General features: G+C 47.6%; 1 protein-coding gene across 2 annotated transcripts in view; it reads left to right on the plus strand.

The window, feature by feature from the left end:
• Positions 1-11,721, plus strand: part of Lama3 (laminin subunit alpha 3) — a 234,597-nt gene extending 222,876 nt beyond the window's left edge. For both annotated transcript variants that reach the window (XM_076554744.1, XM_076554745.1), the window contains 6 exons: positions 1,782-1,922; positions 5,265-5,424; positions 5,524-5,654; positions 8,178-8,271; positions 10,182-10,301; positions 11,189-11,721. In XM_076554744.1, the coding sequence (XP_076410859.1) occupies positions 1,782-1,922; positions 5,265-5,424; positions 5,524-5,654; positions 8,178-8,271; positions 10,182-10,301; positions 11,189-11,334 (792 nt within the window). In that variant the 3' untranslated portion in view covers positions 11,335-11,721. The remainder of the gene's footprint in view (positions 1-1,781; positions 1,923-5,264; positions 5,425-5,523; positions 5,655-8,177; positions 8,272-10,181; positions 10,302-11,188) is intronic.
• Positions 11,722-22,763: the final 11,042 nt, after the last annotated feature.

Here is a 22,763-nt window from a genome sequence, read left to right on the forward strand (position 1 = left end):
GCCTCTCACTGCATCCCTTACATCCCGACTCCAGTTGAGTTAAAAGTATACACTAGAAAAGGAAGCCATGTTTTTCTAATGATGGAACTGTTCATCAGAAAACCTGCATGACCTGATGAGTTCCACTCATTAATATTCAACAAATATTCAATGGGCGGCTCTCTTGGAGCACATGAACAAGCCTCCTGACTGTAATGTCAGATACTAGTCTTTTGGAAAGTGTTAGACTGGCTAGACCACAGGGAAGCAGAGTGGAGATGCTATTTTTGTTAAAGTCATCAGGAAAAGGCTTCTGGAGGTGGGGAGTGGGGGGCGGGGCAACCACCACATGACATCATGGGATTAGAACCAGAGTTAGCTCAGTGAGCAGACCACATTATAAGGGGTGGGATTGGAGGCGTAGGGTGGACAGGAATCGGATAACTTAAAGCTTCAAAGCCCAAACTAAGGGTTTAGGATATTGCTGGCTGTATGTATGTATGCATTTATGTATGTATTGTAGACATGCTAGGAACTGAATCTAGGGCCTCATAGACCTAGGTAAGCACTCTGCCATGAAGCTATAGGGTCTCAGATGCTTATGCTGACCTTGACTCTGTACCCTCCCACCACAGTCTCCAGACAGCTGGGATCACCAAGCTGTGCCTTCAGGCCTGGCTGTTTTTATTTATTTATGGGATAGGATCTTACTGTATAGCCCAGGCTGTCTTGGGACTCACTAGGTAACCTAGACTGACCTAGAGCTTGTGATCCTCCTGCATCAGCCCAAGTGGCTAAGAGTACCAGGCACGTGTCACTACAGCCAGCTTGGCCTCTGGGTTCTATTACAAGTGTCTCTGAAGCTTTGGAAGCCTCTTAAACTGGTAAGGCACAGACACAGGAATACAGTGACGTTTTCCAGTCTCTTTGGCTGAAGGATCTAGACCAGGGCAAGAATGGAAGTAGGGAAAGCAGACAGATGTTGTTGTCCTCATCTGGAAAGGCCGTGGTGAGAGTGGGGGGCCGTGGTGTGGAGGGTGGGGGGCCGTGGTGGGGTTGGGTGGGGGGCCGTGGTGTGGGGGGTGGATGCAGAAAGAAGAGCAGGGCACAGCTGTCCGGTCGCAGGTGGAGTGACGGCAAAGGAGGAGGAACCTGTGTGGCCTCCATGATTTGGCCAGGTCCTTGGGCTAGTGGCAGGGCAGGGGAGGAGGAGGAGGAGGAGGAGGAGGAGGAGGAGGAGGAGGAGGAGGAGGAGGAGGAGAGAGGGAGGGAGGGAGAGAGAGAGAGAGAGAGAGAGAGAGAGAGAGAGAGAGAGAGAGAGAGAGATATGTTGGGGCCCAGTTTAGACCTCCACTGATGGCACTGGACTGGGAGTCCTTAGTGAAAGCGCCACCACCACAGAGAGAGCAGACAAGGATTCAGAGTAGCCAAGAGAATGCTCTCACTCCTGCTTCCCTGAGCCTGGCCCTGGCTTGCCCCGCCCTCAGCTCTGCGGCTGTTCTGACCCTCATGGCAGCCTGTGTTCTTGGTTACCCCTCCTCTGTTTACATTCCTGACCCCTGTGTCTGCGATTCCGCCACTTTCAAGCAGCTCTTTATTGAATTCTGCTTCCATCACAGCTGTTCAGTATCTGACATCATCTCACAAAACAAGGGTCACAATAATAAACAAGAAAAGACCTTTCTCTCCTTGTAAAGCTACTCAAGGGTAGAAGAACCTTTTTAAAAGTTTTCTATGACTGCTAGTGAAATAAGGCCGTAATTATCAGAGGTAAACCTTTGATTCTTTTCTTCATTCTGAAGGTGGCGTTTGGACAAAGTGGAGGGAAGGCACGCTTGCTTGTGGATGGGCTAAGGGCCCAGGAAGGCAGCTTGCCTGGAAATTCTACCATCAGCCCCAGGGCACAGGTTTACCTGGGCTTGTCACCATCAAGGAAGTTGAAGGTAAAGCTAGAAAAAAAATATTTCTCAGTATAGCTGTTATCACGTGAGACATTTAATACTTCAACATCCTTTAAATAATTGTTTGACATATTTAATGTTCTCAACCCACAAAGGAAGTGCCCACTCTGCATTCTCGGGCCTGTGTATAAGGACCAGACTGAGATACAAGCATTTAAGAAGTGTCATGGTGTTCTTTAAGAACATTTAAGAAGAAACATGACTCTCTTAGCTTCTCTTCCAGGGAAAGGGACAGAGGTGTGTGTTTGTTGATTTGTTATTTCGTGTGTGGATATTGTGTTTATATGCATGTCTGTGCACCACATGTGTGCCTGGTGCCTGTGGAGGTCAGAAGAGTACATCAGATCCCCCAGAGACTGGGGTTAGAAAAGGTTATGAGCGGCCATCTGGGTGCTGGGAATTACATCTAGTCCTCTGAAAGAACAGCCAGTGTCTTGACCACTGAGCCACGTCTCCAGCCTGAGGTAGAGGTTTCGGGTTAAGACAATGTGTCCTAAGCTTTGGCAGTCTCTGCCACCTTTGCCAAACCGGAGCCAAAGCATGTACTTCCTACTTCGCTGCCTTTCACCTCGCTGTTGAATCAAAATTTACTTTAAAGGGCCACTTCTCTTTCATAAATGGAAACCCAGTGTCTGTATCATAAATAGCAAATAACCACACAAATGAGTACTTGGACATGGGGGGGGGGCAGCATCATTAAAGTCTGGGGAGGTGGTGTGGCCTGTGCTTGCTCTTGTGGAGAGCGGAGCTTGCGAACAAGTCAAGAGGTGTTTAAACATATTAGCATGGCACAAAGCCAAGTGTGTTCCCTTTTCTAGTCAGAGGGCCCCCAAGAGACTTGAAGACGTGGAAGGTGTGTTTGCAGTAGACACTGTGCTTGCTGGGGCGAGGGCCTGGGCCGGATCTCCAGCCCAGATGGAAAACACAGAGGAGATCTTCATACCACACGCATCACACCGTTCTTCCCTGAAGTGACAGCGTTAGCTCAAGACTCAAACTAGGGACCGTGGCTGTGTGACAACTGAGAGTCCCCTGACACCCTAGAGGAGCTACGGTTCACTGTCCTTAAAGGGCCGCAGCCTCTTGCTTGCTCTCTCCCTGTCTCTCTCTCACCCTGCCAAAGTGCCAACTGCACCAGGGATGCCCTACGTCCCTGACCTTGCCTGTGCCATTTCAGGTCACGGTACCTTGAGAGCTCAGGCCTGCGAGCTATCCTTTACCCAGATGTAGTTTTTGGTGCTTCCTCAAGAGTTGAGGGCACTCTCTGGTGTGATGTTCGCTTGCAGTGAGCTAGGAAAGGGCCTGGGCTCGAATCTGGGCCTTGAAAAGGATGTAAGTAAAGCAGGCATTGCCCACCAGCTTAGACCTTAGTGTTTCAGGGTGACCCGGTCAGAGCTGGGGTAGGTCTGGCCCATTATTTGTACCAAAGCTACAGCAAGGAATAAAGAATGGTTTGGTACTATGTATGCAGTCATTTTGAATGTCCATCACAAATACTGCATACCATATTTCTATAATAGGCTTATGGTGTCTATGGCATACACTAAGGGCTCCTTACTGTTAACAGTGATTTTGCTCCAACCTCTAAACCCATTTTCCTCTCAGGAAAGTCACAGGTTATTCAGGGTGTGATTAGGGCATTCTTCTGATTCTGATAAGTTCTCTTAGCCCTCATTAATCACATGTAGCTTCCTAAGTGGGGGCAGACAGCAGCATCTATTTACAGTGTTCAATTTAAAGGACTTTCAGTTGATATACAGCGTAGTGGATTTTCCTGTGATATGGTCACTTGGCCCTGATGCTTTGGGCCTGTGGCAAGGCAGGGCATCACAGCAGGGAAGGTCTAATGGGCAAAGCTACTTGCCTTGGTCAGGAAGCAAAAAAGTGAGGTGAGAACCAAGATCCCATCCCCCTTGGGTGAGCATGCCAGCAATGACCGCCGTTGCCTCCTGAAGGGCGCACAACCTTCCAGTAATGCCATAGGCAGGCTTTTAGCAGGGCCCTTGGGACCCTTAAGATTCCAACGGTAAGAATATAAAATCCAGTAGTGGTGCTAAGCAGCAGAACTGCAGACAGCCTTGGGTTTGGCTGTTGGGTCACAGTCGGGCCTGTGGTGTCTGCACGTGGTTTCAGATACAGAATACGTCTGTGTAGCACAATAAATGTGAGGAGATGTGTTAGGTACTACCTCATCGCTGGGGAAAATGCCTGACAATATGACAGTAGCAATTTAGGGAAGGGAGGGCTTATCTTGGCTCCCAGTTCTTCAGTGCAGTTGTAGTAGTGGCAAGAGTGGAGATGACTGATACATCGCACTCACAGCTAGACACACCCGCAGCTAGATGCACCCGCAGCTAGATGTATGCACAGCTAGACGCACCCGCAGCTAGACGCACCCGCAGCTAGACGCACGCGCAGCTAGACATGGAGATGAACGGTGAAAGAGCTGGGCTTCCACTGTGTGAAGACCTCAGCCCATGCGACGGTGCCCCCTACATCTACGGTGGATTTCCAACCTCAGTTACCAATCCAGAAGCTCCCTCACAGGCATGCCCAATAGCTTATCTATTAGGTGGTTCGAGGTCCTGTCAAGGTGACGACATTAACCGTCATAGAGACTAATTTCTGAGGAGGGTTTGCGGACCACTTGCCGCCTCACCACACGCATCTCTCAGGTCGCCACGCTCCCTTAAAATTACCTGTAAAAAATTGGGGATTTCAGGAGTGTTTTGTGGATTTGGCGAATGTGCTGTGGTTCTTCTCCTGGGGGGTGGGATGTGCACACAGTGAGCATCTGCTGTATACCACAAGGTATTGTGAACCGTCATAAACCCAGATCCAGACTGGGAGCTCTTGTTCCAGGCCCCCTTCAGGCAGGTGTGGACGAGGTGCATGGAATCTCCTTTGACCTCTGTGGCCTTCCTGGCTTGTTGGTAGTGTACCACGCCTAAAATATAGAGAGCCATCTTGCACTTCATTATTTTGGGAACATTTTGGCCCCATTTTTCAGTCAGCTGCCTGGAATTAAGTTATCACGCTGGCTCACAAAACCCTAAGAAACGGTTCACACCTACAGAGAATGGTGAGATGTATAAACTGTGAGGCGGAATTCTCCTTGTGTTGCAGCTCAGTCTGTGTGAGCCAGAGTCATGTTGACCCTCTTGGTTCTTAGTTGAGCACAGACTAGCAACTTCCACCCCACCCCAGCACTTGGTTCAGAGCACCTCCAAACGCCCACCGGTTCTCTGGCAGGCTGCATGCCCTTCACGGTGGCTCTTCTGGGAGTTACACGCTATGAACGTTTGATCCTCTGCTTTGTTACAGAGCCTCCCCCAACACAGCTTTGTAGGGTGCCTGAGGAACTTCCGGTTGAACTCAAAACTCCTGGACTCTCCCTCAGCAAGTTTTGGGGTATCTCCTTGCTCAGGTGGCTCTTTGGAGAAAGGCATTTATTTCTCCCAAGGAGGAGGCCACGTGGCCCTGGGTAAGGAACAGTTGGCGGAGTTCATGTCTGTAAGTCTAAAGAACTCTGTTTTCTTTCCTTAATTATGTTTTAACTGTTTCTTGTTCTTTCTTCTGGAAGCCAATTCTGTGTCCTTGGGGCCAGAGTTTCAGCTCCTTTTCAGCATTCGCCCGAGGAGTCTCACTGGGACCTTAATACACATCGGAAGTCAATCTGGACCACACTTAAGTGTTTACATGGAGGCAGGAAAGGTATGCTTACATGGGAGGGGAGGGAGCCAGATTCCACTAACAGAGACACTCAGTAGGTCTAAAGTTAGGGTACAGGTGGAATCCAATATTATACCTAAGAGACCTGATTTGGAGAACAACTTCCCATTTTTATTAGCAAGTCAGGTTATCATATTTCCTCTGCTTCATTTTTAAAATTGTGAAACGTCAAACAAATTGAGCTGAATTCTGGAAACACCACTTAGTTATAGGATCCGGGAGAAGCTGCTCAATTTTTTCAGACACAATTGCAGTGTCTATAAAATATAGACAATAACTCTACCATCTGGGCACCAGGCTAGACATTGCTTCGCTTCGGAGGTCAGACAAGATTGGGTACCTTCAGGTGGTGTGGCTGCAAACAAATGTCAATCCTAGGACTTTTGTCAGGATTAGAGGAAATGCCACACACCTCACCCATGCTTCTATCCCTCCGTGTCGCCCTCCATGTCTTGGTGAGCCCCTGGAATCCACTCTGCGCCCATAGTTTTCTCTGTGTAGCTGTTGTGCTCTGTTCTCTGTGCTAAGGTGTGTGCCGGTTCCCGCACCGTCTCTCCCTTGGCTTGGCTTGATTCTTCCCCCTTTAATGCTTCTGCTGCCTCAGGTTCCTATCAGTCACAGGCCCGAGTCAATATCCTATTTCAACAACCACATTTTATATCTTTAAAACGAAATTCTTTCAGGAATCTTCTTTGTAGCTAAGGCCTCAAGTCAAGATGAATGTTGTGCCATTTTCTTTCATTTAGCTTTCAACAGTTTATTAAAAATGGGGAGAATGTCCAAGATGACAATAAAATGGCTCCAAGTCCTAGAATACGGGTTTTTTTTTTCTTTCTAGGGGTCAAACACAGAGTCTCTGACACTCTGTGCAGTCGTCTATTTCAGTGCCGGACTCCTGGCCCAGCCACTATGTCCCGTTTTTAAAGTTTTCATCAGCGAATGACAATTATACACAATAATGGGTTTCCTTATGATGTTTCTATGAGCGAACATAACGAATTTAGATCATATTTACCCATGATGCTCCCTGGGCCCCTCCCACTCCCCCTCTTCTACTTTGTCTTTTTGGTTTGGGGGAACCCGGTGAGTGCAGCTGGCTGTGCTCACAGGCGCATGGGCGGAGCACAGGCAATTTGCCAGTGCCTACACCTCCGAAGAACCGACACTCCTTCCCACAACCTCAACGGTAGATCCTTCCTGAAGCTGTAAACGTTAAGTCAGTGTGAATCTCCAGTCACGCACAGGAAGAAGTAGCTGCCTGCGTGGGTGGTGGGCATGTGGTGGCTGACTTTGCAGAGGAGGGTTTGGGGGAGGGTCGTCATTGACTGCCTCCAGACAGGAAATGATGCCAAGAAAACAAAATCAAGACTTGGTGACCTTCATGACTGCATGAAGGTCAAAACCCGCTTGTGAGTGGCCTGCCCCATGTAGCTACAGAGAAATCAGATGTAAATTATTTATAAATAGGCTTATTTTAGCCTTCTCATTCTATTCACCTTGACTTAACCCTTGGAAGATCCCGGAGGAGTCCCCAACCTGGAGAGTGGGAAGGTGGGATTCTGCCTTCAGTGTACCCAGTGCCTGGCACCTGACACATGTCCTGTCAAATACAATCTGCAGCTTAACATCCTGTGATGTGCAGTGCACTGGGGGATTACTGTAACTGGCTGGTCCTTGCAGCAAGGTGTGGACCTCTGTGATGTGCAGTGCACTGGGGGATTACTGTAACTGGCTGGTCCTTGCAGAAAGGTGTGGACCTCTGTGATGTGCAGTGCACTGGGGGATTACTGTAACTGGCTGGTCTTTGCAGCAAGGTGTGGACCTCTGTGATGTGCAGTGCACTGGGGGGATTACTGTAACTGGCTGGTCCTTGCAGAAAGGTGTGGACCTCTGTGATGTGCAGTGCACTGGGGGGATTACTGTAACTGGCTGGTCCTTGCAGAAAGGTGTAGACCTCTGTGATGTGCATGCAGTGCACTGGGGGATTACTGTAACTGGCTGGTCCTTGCAGAAAGGTGCGGACCTCTGTGATGTGCAGTGCACTGGGGGATTACTGTAACTGGTTGGTCCTTGCAGCAAGGTGCGGACCTCTGTGATGTACAGTGCACTGGGGGATTACTGTAACTGGCTGGTCCTTGCAGAAAGGTGTGGACCTCTGCCAGCATTTTTGACTTCCAGATTCCAGGTGTCTCTGTCAGCAGAGTCACTGCTGCATACTAACTGCCGAGGAGAGCGATGGATGCTTGCCAGTGACCTCTGAGGGTTGGGGGAGGAGGGGTTAGGAAAGCCCATGGCTGTTGCTAGCAATTCTAGGCAGGACCTGGGTTTACAGTTTGCTTTGTTTGCCTGGAAAGAGTGTGAGAGAGGAATTCTTTGGAAGCTTTGGGCATTGTGTGGTCACCTGGTACAAGAGTCGGGGGCCACAGCTAGCAGGCTCCAGGGAAAAGGGCAGAGGAAAGCTGGCTCCACGTGCCCTTCTGAAGGCCAAATGTATGTGTGTTTCAGGTCACAGCCTCTATGAACAGTGGGACAGGTGGGACCTTGACATCAATCTCACCAAAGCAGTCTCTGTGTGATGGACAATGGCACTTAGTAACAGGTATGGCATTGGTAACCTTTGGCACATACAGGGAAATCCTTTGACCTGTGTTTGAACATCTCGAAGGCAGTCAGTCCATCCACTGGAAGGTGTAGACTGGACCAGATACCATAGCCAGCCCTCATCACCAGTTTCCTTATCTCTTTCCAGCCCCAACTGTGCACAGATTATCTTATGGCTGTTGCCTCTACTTCCCCATAATGTGCTAAGTTTGGGGTGTGGAAACTTCGGGTGGAGATTTTCTTCAGCCCAGCCCTGCCCAGAAAACGGATAGGCTATTTTAGTGTTTAAGGTGCCAATAACATTGTGGTTTGGGTTTCGGCTCTGAACTCTTGGGAATAAAAAAAACAACAACAACTTTCTGGGGATAGAGATATGACTCAGTGGGTAAGAGCACTTCTTCTATTCTGGAGGACCTGAGTGTGGTGCCCAGACCCACACCGGGTGGGTCACAGTCACCTGCATCTCTAGAGCCTGGGGATTCATGCCCTTTCCTGGCTTCTCAGGCACTGCACTCACAGACATATATTCACACAGACACACGAGTGTACACACACACACACACACTTTCAAAAAGAGAAACCACTTATTATGGGCAGGTTACTTACAGCATCTGATCTTTAGTGAGCATTCAGTAAAAATCCAGTTTTATTGCTGGATTTTTAAGGATCATTGTTACTTTCAAATTATTTTATTATTTCGAATTAAATTATTCAAAATTAATCCAAAGTATTCAAATAAAACAATGGTGGAAAGTGAACACACCCTCTCAGAATCTGTTATTTTAGTAACAACTTGTGGTGTTATCTTAGAGATATATGAGCCTGAAGCCGGGGGTGTAGCCAGTTGGTAGAATATTTACCTTGTGTGCATAAATCCCTGAGTCCCATCCCCTAAACCATGCATGGCAGTGCACACCTGTGACCCAGCACTGGGAAAGAGAAAGAGGGTTAGGGTTAGGGGTCAGAGGTACAAGGTCATCTTGAGATGCATAGTAAGTTTGAGGCCAGTATGAGACCCCATAAACAAGCAAGTAAATAATAAACATGATTTTTATCTCATGTTGGCCTTTTGGCTAAGATCAAGCATAGAAATACCTGAGCCTGGACTGGCTAAAACACCTTTTTGTAAAAAGTCCTTTCTTGGCTAATTTGAAAGCTGTCTTTCTGTTAGATACAATTTTCAAGCTAGGAAACTTTTTGTGTTAAGGGTCAAAGTTTGTACAGACTGACCCTGGCTTCTGAGAAAGCAGCTGAGGTCAAATCACGTGCACATGGCCTCTGGAGACAGACCAGAGCTTGGGTTTCATCTGTTTAGAGCAACCTCTGCTCAGCCCTCCGTGAGTCCCTTAGTGAGTAGTAACGATGTGGCCTTTGCAGACTCACTGTGTGCAGGTGATGTGTGTGCACACCTGTGGAGGCCAGAGGCCAACGCTGGCTTTCATTCCTCAGGTGCTAACCACCTTGGTTTTTGAGACATGATCTTATTGGCCTGGAGCTTGCTAAGTAGTCTTGGCTGGCTGCTGAGTGAGCCCCAGGGACCGGCCTGACTGCCTCTCTGGCACTGGGATTGCAAAAGCACAACCTCGCTCAGCACTTTTTGTTTTTAGGTAAAGTCTGAGTGCTTGACTCGGGTCTTGCGCTTGCAAGGCAGGCGCTTTACCAACGTGGCTATCTCCTCGACCCACAGGTTCGGTTTAGGGATTAAATTAGGAATATCTGTAGGACACCAAACCCTGACTGCCTCTGAGTGGTGTGTTGAACTCCTACCCAAGGCTGACCAAGTGCCTTCACACAGTTCCAAGGGTCCAGTGGGAACGAGTTCAAAGCCAGCGGTGACACAGGGGTGCAGACATTAGACAGTGGGCTGGCTCTCCTCGGGCCAGACCCGACCAGCTTCCTTTCTTCCAGTCTCTGTCAAACAGCACATCCTGCACCTGGAACTGGACACAGACAGTAGCCACACTGCCGGACAGCTGTCCTTCCCCCCCAACAACACCCAAGGGTCACTGCACGTCGGAGGCGTCCCAGGTCAGTAACCCTAGTCCCAACTTCTACACCCCTGTTGAACCCAAGCGGCTCTTGACATTTTCTTCTTAACCCAACAGTTAAGGTGCTCCCATAATTGCATAAAGAGAAGGGCAGCCCTCGTGCACAGTGGAGGTGGCAAGGTCCTTTACCTTGGCATCTGGTACATCTCAGGATAGTGGAGGCCACATGACTACCGCTTCCCTGGTTCCAAACCTGTCATCTATAATCCTCCCTTAATAAGGCTCCATTAAGCTGGGCAGTGGTGGCGCACACCTTTAATCCCAGCACTTGGGAGGCAAAGCCAGGCAGATCTCTGTGAGTTTGAGGCCAAGCTGGTCTACAGAGAGATCCAGAACAGGCACCAAAACTACACAGAGAAACCCTGTCTCGAAAAACAACAACAACCAAAAAAAAAAAAAAAAAAAAAAAAAAAAAAAAAAAAAAAAAAGAGGCTCCATTAACTCAGAAGCTTATGTCAGCAAATAAACAAGAAAGTTGATGAGAAACAATGGTCTCTCTTCCCCTGGGAGAACTGGGCAGGTTGAGTTCTAAGACTGAAATGTTGCCTGGAAAGGGGCTTTTTCATCCTTTCTTGTTTTATGTCCCTTCAGGTAGTCTGCTTACTAATTTTATAGTGCTTTTATAACCCATAAAAGGTAGCAGAGTTGAGAGTTATTATCTATTGATTCGGGCTGTGGAATTTCCTCCTCTGAAGGCAAACAACAGCTTTGTTGCTGATGTATCACCGTAGGCAGGAAGTCAGGAAGCTGCCAGGTGGGCGGAGCCATGGGGTCTCTGACTCTTTCTAATACTCCTCCCAACACCTTAGGTGCATTCATTTCATGGTGTGAGCTGTCTATTGAGTGTCTCTTCCTTTCCTCTTTCAGACAAACTGAAAATGCTTACTCTCCCTGTGTGGAACTCATTTTTTGGCTGTCTGAAGAATATTCAAGTCAACCACACCCCTGTCCCCATCACTGAGGCTGCGGAAGTTCACGGATCCGTCAGCCTGAATGGTTGCCCTGACCACTAACCCTACACAGCAAGAAAATTCACCTTTGAAGGCACCAAGAACCCAGCGGATCTCCCTCCCCATAAAGTCAAGACACCATAGCACACATTTAAAAACCAATCTCATGTTTAATTTCAAGTACACAGACCCATCATTTTGCCGTTCAGTGCTACACATGTATTTTATATAAAAGCCCATTTCTTGAAGAAAATGAACAAATTGTTATTCAAACATTCACACAATGCTTTTGTTAATATTTTTTCCACTAAGAATTAAATGCCTTTTAGAGAACATTTTTTCCAGTTGCTAAAAAGAAAATTTTGTTTAGAGCACTTTATGAATATAAAACTTTAAAATGTTAAATTGCTACAGTTCATGGGATTAAATAAATGCAATGCACTCTTCAAATGATGTTTTACAAGCAAGGAAAACCAAGGGCTGATGATCACTGCTAATTATATTAACTCCTCAGCACCTGCTCAAAGTGTTATCTGCAACACAATTTCCTACAGATAATTATTGAGCACATGCTAAGAGGTTATCTGTGTGCTCAGTGTGTGAACTACACTGACGTTTAATAAGTCAGTGTGTGAACTACACTGACATTTGGTAAGTCAGTCCAGCCCTTAAGGAGCACGCACTTCAATTGAGAGACATACAATACCATACTATAGGAACCAGCATATTGAACCACTGAAACCATTAATTAATGAGGCTCACTGGCTTCCCAATCCTTGCCTTCCCCAATCTGCTACCAAATCTAAATTATGATTATTGATTTGTTGAGAACACAAGCCATCTGGTAGAGGTGCTAAGATGAACATATGCGCTATAACTGAAGCTTTGTGTATCTTTGTGCACGTATGTGGAGGCCAGAGCCCAACACTTTCCTCAATCCCTTTCCTCCTCATTTTTTGAGACAAGGTCTTTTGCTGAACCCAGAGCTCAACATTTTGACTGGGCTTGAATACCCAGCAAGTCTCTCCAGGATCCTTCCATCTCGCCCACAGTGCTAGGGTTACAGACATGTGCCTAGCTTTTAGCCAGCTGCTGGGGATCCGAACTCAGATCCTCATGCGTATCTACCAAGCTGTCTAGACCACTTGATGACTGAAGCTTTTATGGCAAGTCACCAGGACCCAACTAGGAGAAATCACTTTTAGATTTATCTACAAAATAATTCATGACACAATAGACAAGCATTACTACCCACTTGTGCTAACAAAGACTATGCAAGTATTTTTGTATCTTTTACTCTTAGATAGGGGAAAAAGGGAATATTGCGTATAGTAAGAAAATGGGGTTTAATAAGAAAATTGGGTATAGTAATCCTCTATGGTATCCTTAGAGCTCTGTGTTCTCCACTTCTGAGTTGCTAGTTCTTCCATGGTCTTTGCAACACAGTCCTCTGAGCATGCTTTCCACCAGCTCCAGCTGTACACATCTGGAGTGTTCTGCAGAGGCAGCCGATTCCTTACCCCAGCAGGTGCTCATGAGAGCTGACTGGTAATCTTTAGGGATGCTGCTTGACTGCAAGTCAGGTGCTTCAAAATACATTGATTTTAAGATTTAAAAAAAAAAAAAAAAACAGTGGTGGTCTTGGCATCTGCTGGAAGCTCCTCCATGCTTCCAGCCATCAGCAGGTCTTCACAATATGAATGATCGCTCTCAGTTCTCACTGTTACACAGACTGGATCTGCAAGGTCATGACTCAGTAGAACTTCATACTTGTAAGTAGTATGTAAATTCATAACGGGACAGCTACTTCTTTTTAAATATTTCCCTAGTTTTATGTATATCTGTGTTTTTTCCTGTATGTATGTCTGTGCACCGTGTATACACAGTGCCTCCTGATGCCAGAAAAATGTGTCAGGTCCCTTGGAACTGGAGTTATATTACAGATGGCTGTGAGCTACCATGTGGGCACTGGGAATCAAACCCATGTCCTCTGGAAGAGCAACAAGTGCTCTTAATAACTGAACCAGCTCTCCAGCCCTGACAGTTCTGTGTTGACTAATCTCAGTGATTCCTTTCTCCATTCTGTAATAACAACATGGAGAACAACCACCCATCTGGGTTTGCTGAATAAATCCCAGCTGCCAATATTCAGCAGAGAGTCCCAGGTGAATTCAGCCATGGGAACGTCAGTGTGGCCATCCTCCAGTTAGAAATGTATGTTCGCTGAAATGAATGTTTCTGTGTCTTCAGTGAAGCCAGCATGGGAGCTATCTGTCAACTATAAAGCACAAAACAGGGACATCAGGTCAACTCTGACTGCGTCAGCACAAGGCCACCACTGGTTCCTGCTAGCGTCCACCAAAGGTCCATATGTTTGGTCCTCCAGGTCAGGCATTGGGGGGTGCTGTGAACTTTTAGGAAGTGGAGCTGAGAGATCCTTAGGTCATTGGGAGATATGCTTAGAAAGGGATCCTGGGACTCTACCCATCCTCTCTCTGCTTCTTGCCTCAAGATGTGGCCGCCTGTTCCACCTGGCACAGCCTCCTGCTACTGCAATGCCCATGTCTCAAGACCCCCAAACAAGACCACCGCAGAACCGATATTCCATGCAAGCACAAAGAGGTTTATTAATAGCAAAGCAAGCCCGGGCTTGGTCCGTGTCCAACATCTGACACCGTGGTGGATAAGGACGGCCCTGAGCTCTTAGAGTGAGGGGTTTTCAAAGGGAAAAACCACAAACAAGCCTTTGAATCATATGATTGGGTGAGGGTGTGTAACCTTTGAATTCACTAGTTGGGGGTTACAGTTATCATTTTTGGCAGGCATGGACAAGTCCCAGGCTCTGTCCTTGAGTGCCATGGAGGCTGGCTGGCCTCACACGTTCACATTGACCCAGGCATGTAGCTCCAAGTTGGTAAGGGGTCCCAGACAGTAAACAACTGGCTGAACCTTGAGCAAGTCAGAGTACGTGCAGAAAGGGAGCTACTGCAAGGACTATGTCTTTGTTCACGACCCTCCTAGAAACTGCTTGCTCAAGTCTCAGGAACTGAAATTGAGGCCTGATCTCTGAGAGAAGACTGAGCAGCCTGTTATGGCGTCTGCTTGGTCCTTTCACTACAACGTGCTACCAAAGCTCAGCTGAGGAACTTCATGCCCCAGAACTCCAAAACTGTGAGGTAAATGGACTTTTCTTTATGAAGTTTGTTACCTCAGTATTTTGTGATAATTCAAACTTGATGAAACAGTCCCATGTGGGGCTTGGAAACAGCCTATCTTTGGAAGCAAAAACATCAAATATTTAGAGAGCAACCATATGCCTTCATGAGCCTGCTCCTTTCAGGAATCCTCAGGGAACCTGTTGACCTCACGCCTCAATATGTAAAGACACTAAGATTTGCCGTGCTCTCTGTAGCTCCATTTCAGAAGAAAACGGCACAGGACAGAACACAACAACTTTCCCTCCTAGACAGGAAGTGGCCTCACCCACGACAGGAAGTGGCCTCACCCACAGAGATCGCTGGCTCAGCACCCTTCCCCGCTGTTTCCCCTTCCACCCCCAGTGTGTCAGGCTGGAAAACACCAACACCCACCTCCTGCCCCATCAACCACAGCCTCTTCCGGTTCCCAAGTTCTTGGTCCTGGTTTGCTTTCCATTGCTGTGATGAAACACTGACCAAAACCACGTTGGTGGAGGAAAGAGTTTGGATTATATTTCCAGGTCATAGGCCATCATTGGGGGTGGTCCGGGCAGGAACTGCAGCAGAGGAATGCTGCTTATTGGCTTGCTCCCTCTGGGTTGCTCAGCTACCTTTCTTTTCTTTCTTTCTTTCTTTTTTTTTTTTTTTTTTTTTTTTTTTGGTTTTTCGAGACAGGGTTTCTCTGTGTAGCTTTGCGCCTTTCCTGGAACTCACTTGGTAGCCCAGGCTGGCCTCAAACTCACAGAGATCCGCCTGGCTCTGCCTACCGAGTGCTGGGATTAAAGGCGTGCGCCACCACTGCCCGGCCTCTCAGCTACCTTTCTTATCTAACCCAGGTCCACCTGCTTAGGGGATGGTACTGCCTACAGTGGGCTGGGCCCTCCTACATCAGTTAAGAAAATGTCCCATGGGTATGGCCACAGGCCAGTCTGATCTAGGCAATTCCTAAGTTACTCTGGGTTATGTCAAATTGACAGCTGATTTCAGAGAGGGTAGAGTCACCTTAGAAGATGATTCCCTAGGAATGATGACGATGACTTCAAGCCAGTACATGAATGAAACAACGCTTAAAACTATATTCTTTTAGGGAATGTAAGTGGTATATGTATTCATTGGAAAACTTAGGACTATGTATAAAAGCATAAAAAGTCATCCACAGGGGCCAGAGAGATGGCTTAGAGGTTGAAAGGACATACTGCTTTTGCAGACGACCCAGGTTTGGTTCCCAGCACCCATCAGATAGCTCACAGCTGCCTGTAACTCCTCCAGTGTCAAGGTATCTAACATTCTCTGCTGGTCTCCACGAGCACTGCGCTCACATGCACAAACCCATGTTTACACACACATATATACATAATTAAAAATAAAATATTTTAAAATTACCTGTAATCCCATTAGCTCAGAAGTCTGTTTACATTTAATTATGTGTCTGTTAGTCCTTTTAAATCCTCTTGGATTTCCTTATGAAGTCATGAGTGTACATCTCCCTGTAACTTTAGAACTGTGGCATTTCCAGGTCTTTGCAGGGCATTTTATTCCATCAATAACATTTCTATAGTGTAACCATAATGTAGTCATTACTTATGGAATTTCAATATTTTTAAAGTTGTAAGCAATACTAAAATGCAGATGTCTTGGGATATAAATTTATTCTCTTAAGATAATTTCTTAGCAGTGAAGCCAGTTGTCAAGGGTCATGAACTTGCTAATGGCCAATGTTAGTTATTGCCAAGTCGACTCCAGAAAGAGCTGTCTGTCTTCAGCAAGATGCATTTTGAAGTGGCCCTCAAATATGCCTCCCTTCCCAAGGCTGGCTGATGGTCAGACTGACGGCAGCCCTTTGAGCAAGCCCTTGGTGGTCCGCCATGACCCAGGTCGCCTTGCTGGAACACAAGGCCAGTGATGGATGTTTGGCATAAGGGACAATTCTACCGATGCTGTAGGAAAGTGAAATGTTGCTGAGTCTCTGGAACGGGCTCAGAGCCACAGGATTGCAGAACATGTCCTGTTCTGAGACCTCCATGCCACTGCCAAGGTCAGGCCATTTTTCCAAGTGGAGCAAGACACTTGCAAAAGGATTTGATATTGTACTGTCCTCTCTTCCAGCAGCTCTGGGCCTCACTGGCAGAGCCATCTCCTCCTCTGTGGAAGTTTGTGTTCATTGTGACTAAAATTCTCATAGCAGTTCTTTCAGGAAAATTCCAGGATTTTCTATTCTCTCTCTCTCTCTCTCTCTCTCTCTCTCTCTCTCTCTCTCTCTCTCTCTCTCTCTCTCTCTCTGTGTGTGTGTGTGTACCAGGGCACACATGTGAGCATCAGAGGACAGGTTGCAGGAGTTGGTTCTCTCCTTTTGTGCTTCCCAGGATTTGAACTCAGGTCGTCATACTTGGCAGCAAGCATCTTCCCTGCTGAGCCATCTTGCCGGCCCAAATTCTAATATTGTAACTGGTAAAAACCCAAGGCCACATCCCTCCAACTGACTCGGTCCCTAACAGAGAAACCCAAAGCATAAACTCGTGTAAAAAAACTTTAAACTGATACATAAGTGTACATCCTTACGGGGTACAGTGTGGTGACTCAGTACCCATGTGCGATGCGCAAGGCTCAGCCCAGAGTGATTGGTGTTTCCACCCCTACTCACCGTTTCTTAACGGCCTCTCCAGGCTCCTCTTCTAGGTCATCACAACATACGTCATAAGTGGCTGTGAAATAGTGTCCCCCGATGTGCTGCAGAACACAGGACTTCCCCTAACCAACTGTAGGTTGGTGTCATGAGCCTCCTCCCCTCCCTCCCTCCTCCCCTCCCCTCCTCCCCTCCCTCCCTCCTCCCCTCCATTCCTTCTTCCCCTCCCTCCCTCCTCCCCTCCATTCCTTCTTCCCCTCCCTCCCTCCTCCCCTCCATTCCTTCTTCCCCTCCCTCCCTCCTCCCCTCCATTCCTTCTTCCCCTCCCTCCCTCCTCCCCTCCATTCCTTCTTCCCCTCCCTCCCTCCTCCCCTCCATTCCTTCTTCCCCTCCCTCCCTCCTCCCCTCCATTCCTTCTTCCCCTCCCTCCCTCCTCCCCTCCATTCCTTCTTCCCCTCCCTCCCTCCTCCCCTCCATTCCTTCTTCCCCTCCCTCCCTCCTCCCCTCCATTCCTTCTTCCCCTCCCTCCCTCCTCCCCTCCCTCCTCCCCTCCCCTCCCTCCTCCCCTCCCTCCCTCCTTCCTTCCCCTCCCTCTTCCCCTCTCTCCCTCCCCTCCCTCCTCCCCTCCCTCCCTCCTTCCCTCCCCCCCCTCTTCCCCTCCCTCCCTCTCCCCTCCCCTCCCTCTTCCCCTCCCTCCCTCCTCCCTTCCCCTCCCTCCCTCCTTCCCTCCCCTTCCTCCCTCCTCCCTTCCCCTCCCTCCCTCCTTCCCTCCCCTTCCTCCCTCCTCCCTTCCCCTCCCTCCTCCCTTCCCCTCCCTTCCTCCTCCCCTCCCTCCCTCCTCCCCTCCCTCCCTTCCTCCTCCCCTCCCTCCCTCCTCCCCTCCCTCCCTTCCTCCTCCCCTCCCTCCCTCCTCCCCTCCCTCCCTCCTCCCCTCCCTCCCTCCTCCCCTCCCTCCCTCCTCCCCTCCCTCCCTCCTCCCCCTCCCTCCCTCCTCCCCTCCCTCTTCCTCTCCCTCTTCCCCTCCCTCTCATCCCCAGTCTCCAGTGAGCACTATTTTACTCTCTACCACATGAAATCAACTTTTTAGCTCCTACATAAGAATAAGCTAAAGAAGAACTTGTCTTTCGGAACATGGCTTATTTCTCCTAATATCCATCCATGTTGCCACAAATGACCGGATTTCATTCCCTTTAACAGCTGAATACGATTCCATTCCGTAGCTCTGCCACACGTTATTTGTTCGTCTATCACTGGACGCCTTGGCCGATTGCAAACCTTGGCTATTGTGGATCGAGCAGCAGTGAACACAGGATGCTCTGACACTCTGGGCTTCTCTCCTCTGGCTATCAGCCCAGGAGTGGGCTTGCCGGATCGTATGGCCGGTCTATTTTTTACTTTTTGAGGACTCTCCTTACTGTTTTCCATAAAGGCTTCACTAATTTACATTTGGTAACAATGTATACGAGTGTCCCAGGCTTTCCCTCCTTAGCATTCATGTACAGATTGGTTATAGCCATCCCAGCTGGGGTGGGTTCCTGGCTCACCGTGGTTCTGATTGGCATGGACCTGAGGTGTGCTGGATATTGAGCCCCAGGTACCTGTGGCTGCCCCTCTGTCCTGCCGGCTGTCTCTCCACTCTGCTGTCTTTCCTTTTCCCCCTCTAGAAGTGGCTTAGTTTGTTACAGTTCCATTTGTCTGTTTTTGCTTTTGTTATCTTGCTCTGTGGCTCTTGTAAAAATATTCCTTACATTGCTGTATTGAGGTGCTTGCCAGCATTTTCTTCCACCGGTTTCCTGTCATTGGTTCGTGTTGAGATAACATTTGCATACAAGATTCTAATCTGTCTTCTGTACATCCTGGCGCCATTTATTGAAGAGACAGTGGTTTATGTAGTGTGTGTTTGGAGCATCTTTGGCAAACATCTGGCTATTGGCGTGTGGGTTTGCTTCCAGGTTCCTCATTCTGTGCCACAGACCTGTGTGCCATGCAGTTCAGGTCACATAGCTTTATAGGCTGTGCCACATGGTTAAAATGCCTCCAGCTTCATGACTGATTTGGTGAGTTTTGGTCTGCCATGGTTTCTCTCCCCCATCTGTGCCTCTCCCATCCACCCTCTCCCCTTCTCCCCTGGCAACTGCATTGGTGGGCTGTGACAGATGTTTCTAGCTTCTTCACTCTCCTTAACAATATAACCTAGCTCACCAGCAGAGGAGCTCCAGAACCACATCTTCATGCTTGACAGGGAAAAGCAGAAACAAAGTTGGAACATCCCCGATAACTATCCTTGAACCCATAACAATCTCTCTCTTAAAGACAGGACAGTCTTGAGCTGACCAATGCTGGTTCCTGGAAATGTTTTTCTCAAAAAGGCATCTGTAACCTTCTGTATAGAGAAGATCTGATTCCACATAAATTTTGAATGTGTGGTTTATTTCATGCTACATGAGTCCCAGATATAATGAGCATTGGCAGCTGCAGCAGAAAAGATCCAGAAATTTCCAAAGCACTGGGGTCTCGAGGGCACAGAGGGCTCGCTACACACTGATTAGGCCCTTTCTCACAAGGCTTTTTTCAATTACGTGGTAAGCTTAATTATTTCATACTCAGGCGTGCATATAATGGAGTTATAAATGGTAGGCCTTGGCATGAAGTCCATTCCAAAGACCCGTCACAGAAGCTTTTGCCTATTCCTGTGGCAATACGATTTCTCTGAAATAAAGCCCACACTCTGGAAAATAAGTGATAACACCCATCTGGCCTTCTACCGCCAAGCTGCGGACACAATAATGTTCTTGGCATCCGTGGTTTCCAAGGACAATGTCTCTGTGATGGGGAGGCCTCTGGGTCACCCAAAGTCCAACTCTGACAAGCAGCTCCCAATGGGACTGTCTTCAGCCCCATCCTTCCTTCTGAAGTCACTGGAACCTGAGCGATTCCTGGCCCCCCTGAGTCAATAATTCCAGCTGAGGTTTAAGATACAAACTTTTTCTTTTGTGATTTGGAATATTCTAGAATTTCGAGGAACAGAAATTACCTCTGTTATTTCACAAGCCTTTTCTTGAATCTAGATGAAAATACATATGTAAAACTGCTGAAAGTATTACTATTGCTACTACTCACACTTAAAAGCAGGGGTCAAAGGTTAAGTAGGGCTGGGGAGTGGCTCACTTGGCAGAGAGCTTGCCTGGCATGCTCAAGGCCCTGAGTTCAGTCCCCAGCACCACAGAAACCAGGCATGCCTGTAATCATGGCTCTGGGGAGCCGGGGCAGCAAGATCAGAAGTTCAAGGTCATCTTTGGCTTCATATCAAATTCAAGGCTAGACTGGGATACGCAGGACCTTGTACTCAAACACTAAAACGTTAAATAAAGATGAAAAGTCTGGAAGTCAAAGATCTCACAAAGATGTTTCCTAGCTGACGTCTGACAATCTCTTTCCCTGACTTGCTCTTCTAAGGAAACAGGAGGAAGGAAGTTGTCCCGTGTGGTATACAGTGATGCTGCTTCCACACACAAATGGACTGCAGCTAAGGAGAAACCTCAACAGCATTCCCAGTGTCCAGTTCATCTCCCTTCATCCCGTCCCCTCCAGGGCCTGTCATGTGACTTTCAGGTGCCTGCATTCGCCGTTCTCTGCCTGAGGCTCTTCTCCGGCTTTGTTCACCTGTGCCGTAGGTCAGCGTGTGAGGGGTTACAGTCCCAGGTTGATCCCTCAGGGATAATGCATGGAAATTGGCATCTTGCTCCTGAATGACTTCTAACACACACTCCAGGCTGGTGTGCTGATTCTCCACGTTCTACTCCAGCTGCCCCATGCTACCTCTCTCTGCAATACTCCATCATGGGATGCCTCCATTTCCCACCCTACCACTTCCCTCTCATCCTAGATTATATTTGTGATGTAATGGATTTTTTTTTTAGGATAGAGTCTCACTATGTAGCCCTGGCTGGCTCAAACTCTCAGAGATCTGCCTGTCTCTGCCACCCAAGTGCTCCGATTAAAAGTGTACACCACTACACCAGGCCATAATTCTCATTTTCAAAAAAGCAATAGGAATTGTCTTGTATGTTGGACCAATATCAACAATGTTCTGCTTTATGCAAATGCGTTTTGACTCATTAATAATGAGGCTGTGGCATATACTTGGACTTGCTTGCCAGTGAAATGTCTTTTGAATAAAAATATTTATTGGTATTAAAGATATCTATGTACTTGTAATTTCATTTAGAAGTAAATTTATTGTATATTCCATCTTTATCCACGGGAGGGGATAAGCTGATTTCTCAGGTAGTTCCTGCTACCCACTGTGACGGAGGCGCTGAGGTCATCCCTCCTAATTCTCGCATCTTAACTACCCTGTAAAGTTCCCAGTCAAGTGAAGGCAGATGCAGCTCCTCCTGACCACACTGGGGAAACAGTCCAAAGGCTTCTGGGACAAGAGGTGGCTTCCTTCCAGCTCCTCTGTTCCACGTCTTCAGCCCACATCCCTCTTTGGTTGTTGCTGGTGAACTGACTGTACTGAACCTTTTTTATCTGCTGTCATACTATGTCCACCTGACGTGGGTCAGCTGGCTAACCATTTGAAGACTTCAAGACAGAATGCAAGCTCGTATGGCATATCAAGATTAACTTCAGAAATAATGAAGATCGAGGGAGAGGAATGAAATCATCGATGTGCTAGAGGAAAATGAGGCCAGATGTGGTCACATGGAACTTGCAAGGCAGTGTGTCATGCTTAAGGGGACAGGGCAGGGGAACAGGAGCTGGCCCTCCCCTCACCGATATACACAGCAAATGGAGGAACATTTAGTTCCTTGAGATAGCCCACACCGATATACACAGCAAATGGAGGAACATTTAGTTCCTTGAGATAGCCCACACCGATATACACAGCAAATGGAGGAACATTTAGTTCCTTGAGATAGCCTACACCGATATACACAGCAAATGGAGGAACATTTAGTTCCTTGAGATAGCCTACACTGATATACACAGCAAATGGAGGAACATTTAGCTCCTCCATTGTTTCCTTGGAAGGCAAATCAGGAAAAGGAATAAACACAAGATATTAAATTTCTGTATGGTAAGAAACACAATTAAATAAAGCACTGAGAAAAAAACACTTGTAAAAATGCAACACAGAAAACATTCACATTTTTATGTTGAGAGCTTTGCATACCCATGCACAGGGTGCACAGCTCTGCCTTTGGAGGAAGAAGCAGGAGGATCGCAAATTTCAGGCCAGCCTGGGCTACATACAGTTCGATATAGTGAGCACCTGAAAATGATAAAAATAAAAGTCTTTACAAATAAACAAAAGAATAAAATGGCCAAAGGACAGCAATATTCACCAGACAAGGATGATAAACCTGTAGATAATCACTGGACACTTGTTTGCTGTAACTGGACTAATGAGCCACAAAACCAGAGACCTTGACACTTGGGCCACCATGCTGTGACTGCTGTAGAAACACTGTGACAAGCAAAGTCTGATTAGGACCCATAAGGACTGGCCTCTTCCTGTGTACTTGGTGCAAAGTGATAAAACTGCGTTGAAGAAGTCCAATTTTGGAAGAAACAAAGGGGGCCAGGCAAGAACTGATCCAGGAAGAGGCGGTCACCAAACCTTCCATTTTTTTCTTCATCTCGGTATTTCCCAGCTGCCCCAGCTT

The sequence above is a fragment of the Peromyscus maniculatus genome, chromosome 19 (genome assembly GCF_049852395.1).
Source record: "Peromyscus maniculatus bairdii isolate BWxNUB_F1_BW_parent chromosome 19, HU_Pman_BW_mat_3.1, whole genome shotgun sequence".
Lineage (NCBI taxonomy): Eukaryota > Metazoa > Chordata > Mammalia > Rodentia > Cricetidae > Peromyscus > Peromyscus maniculatus.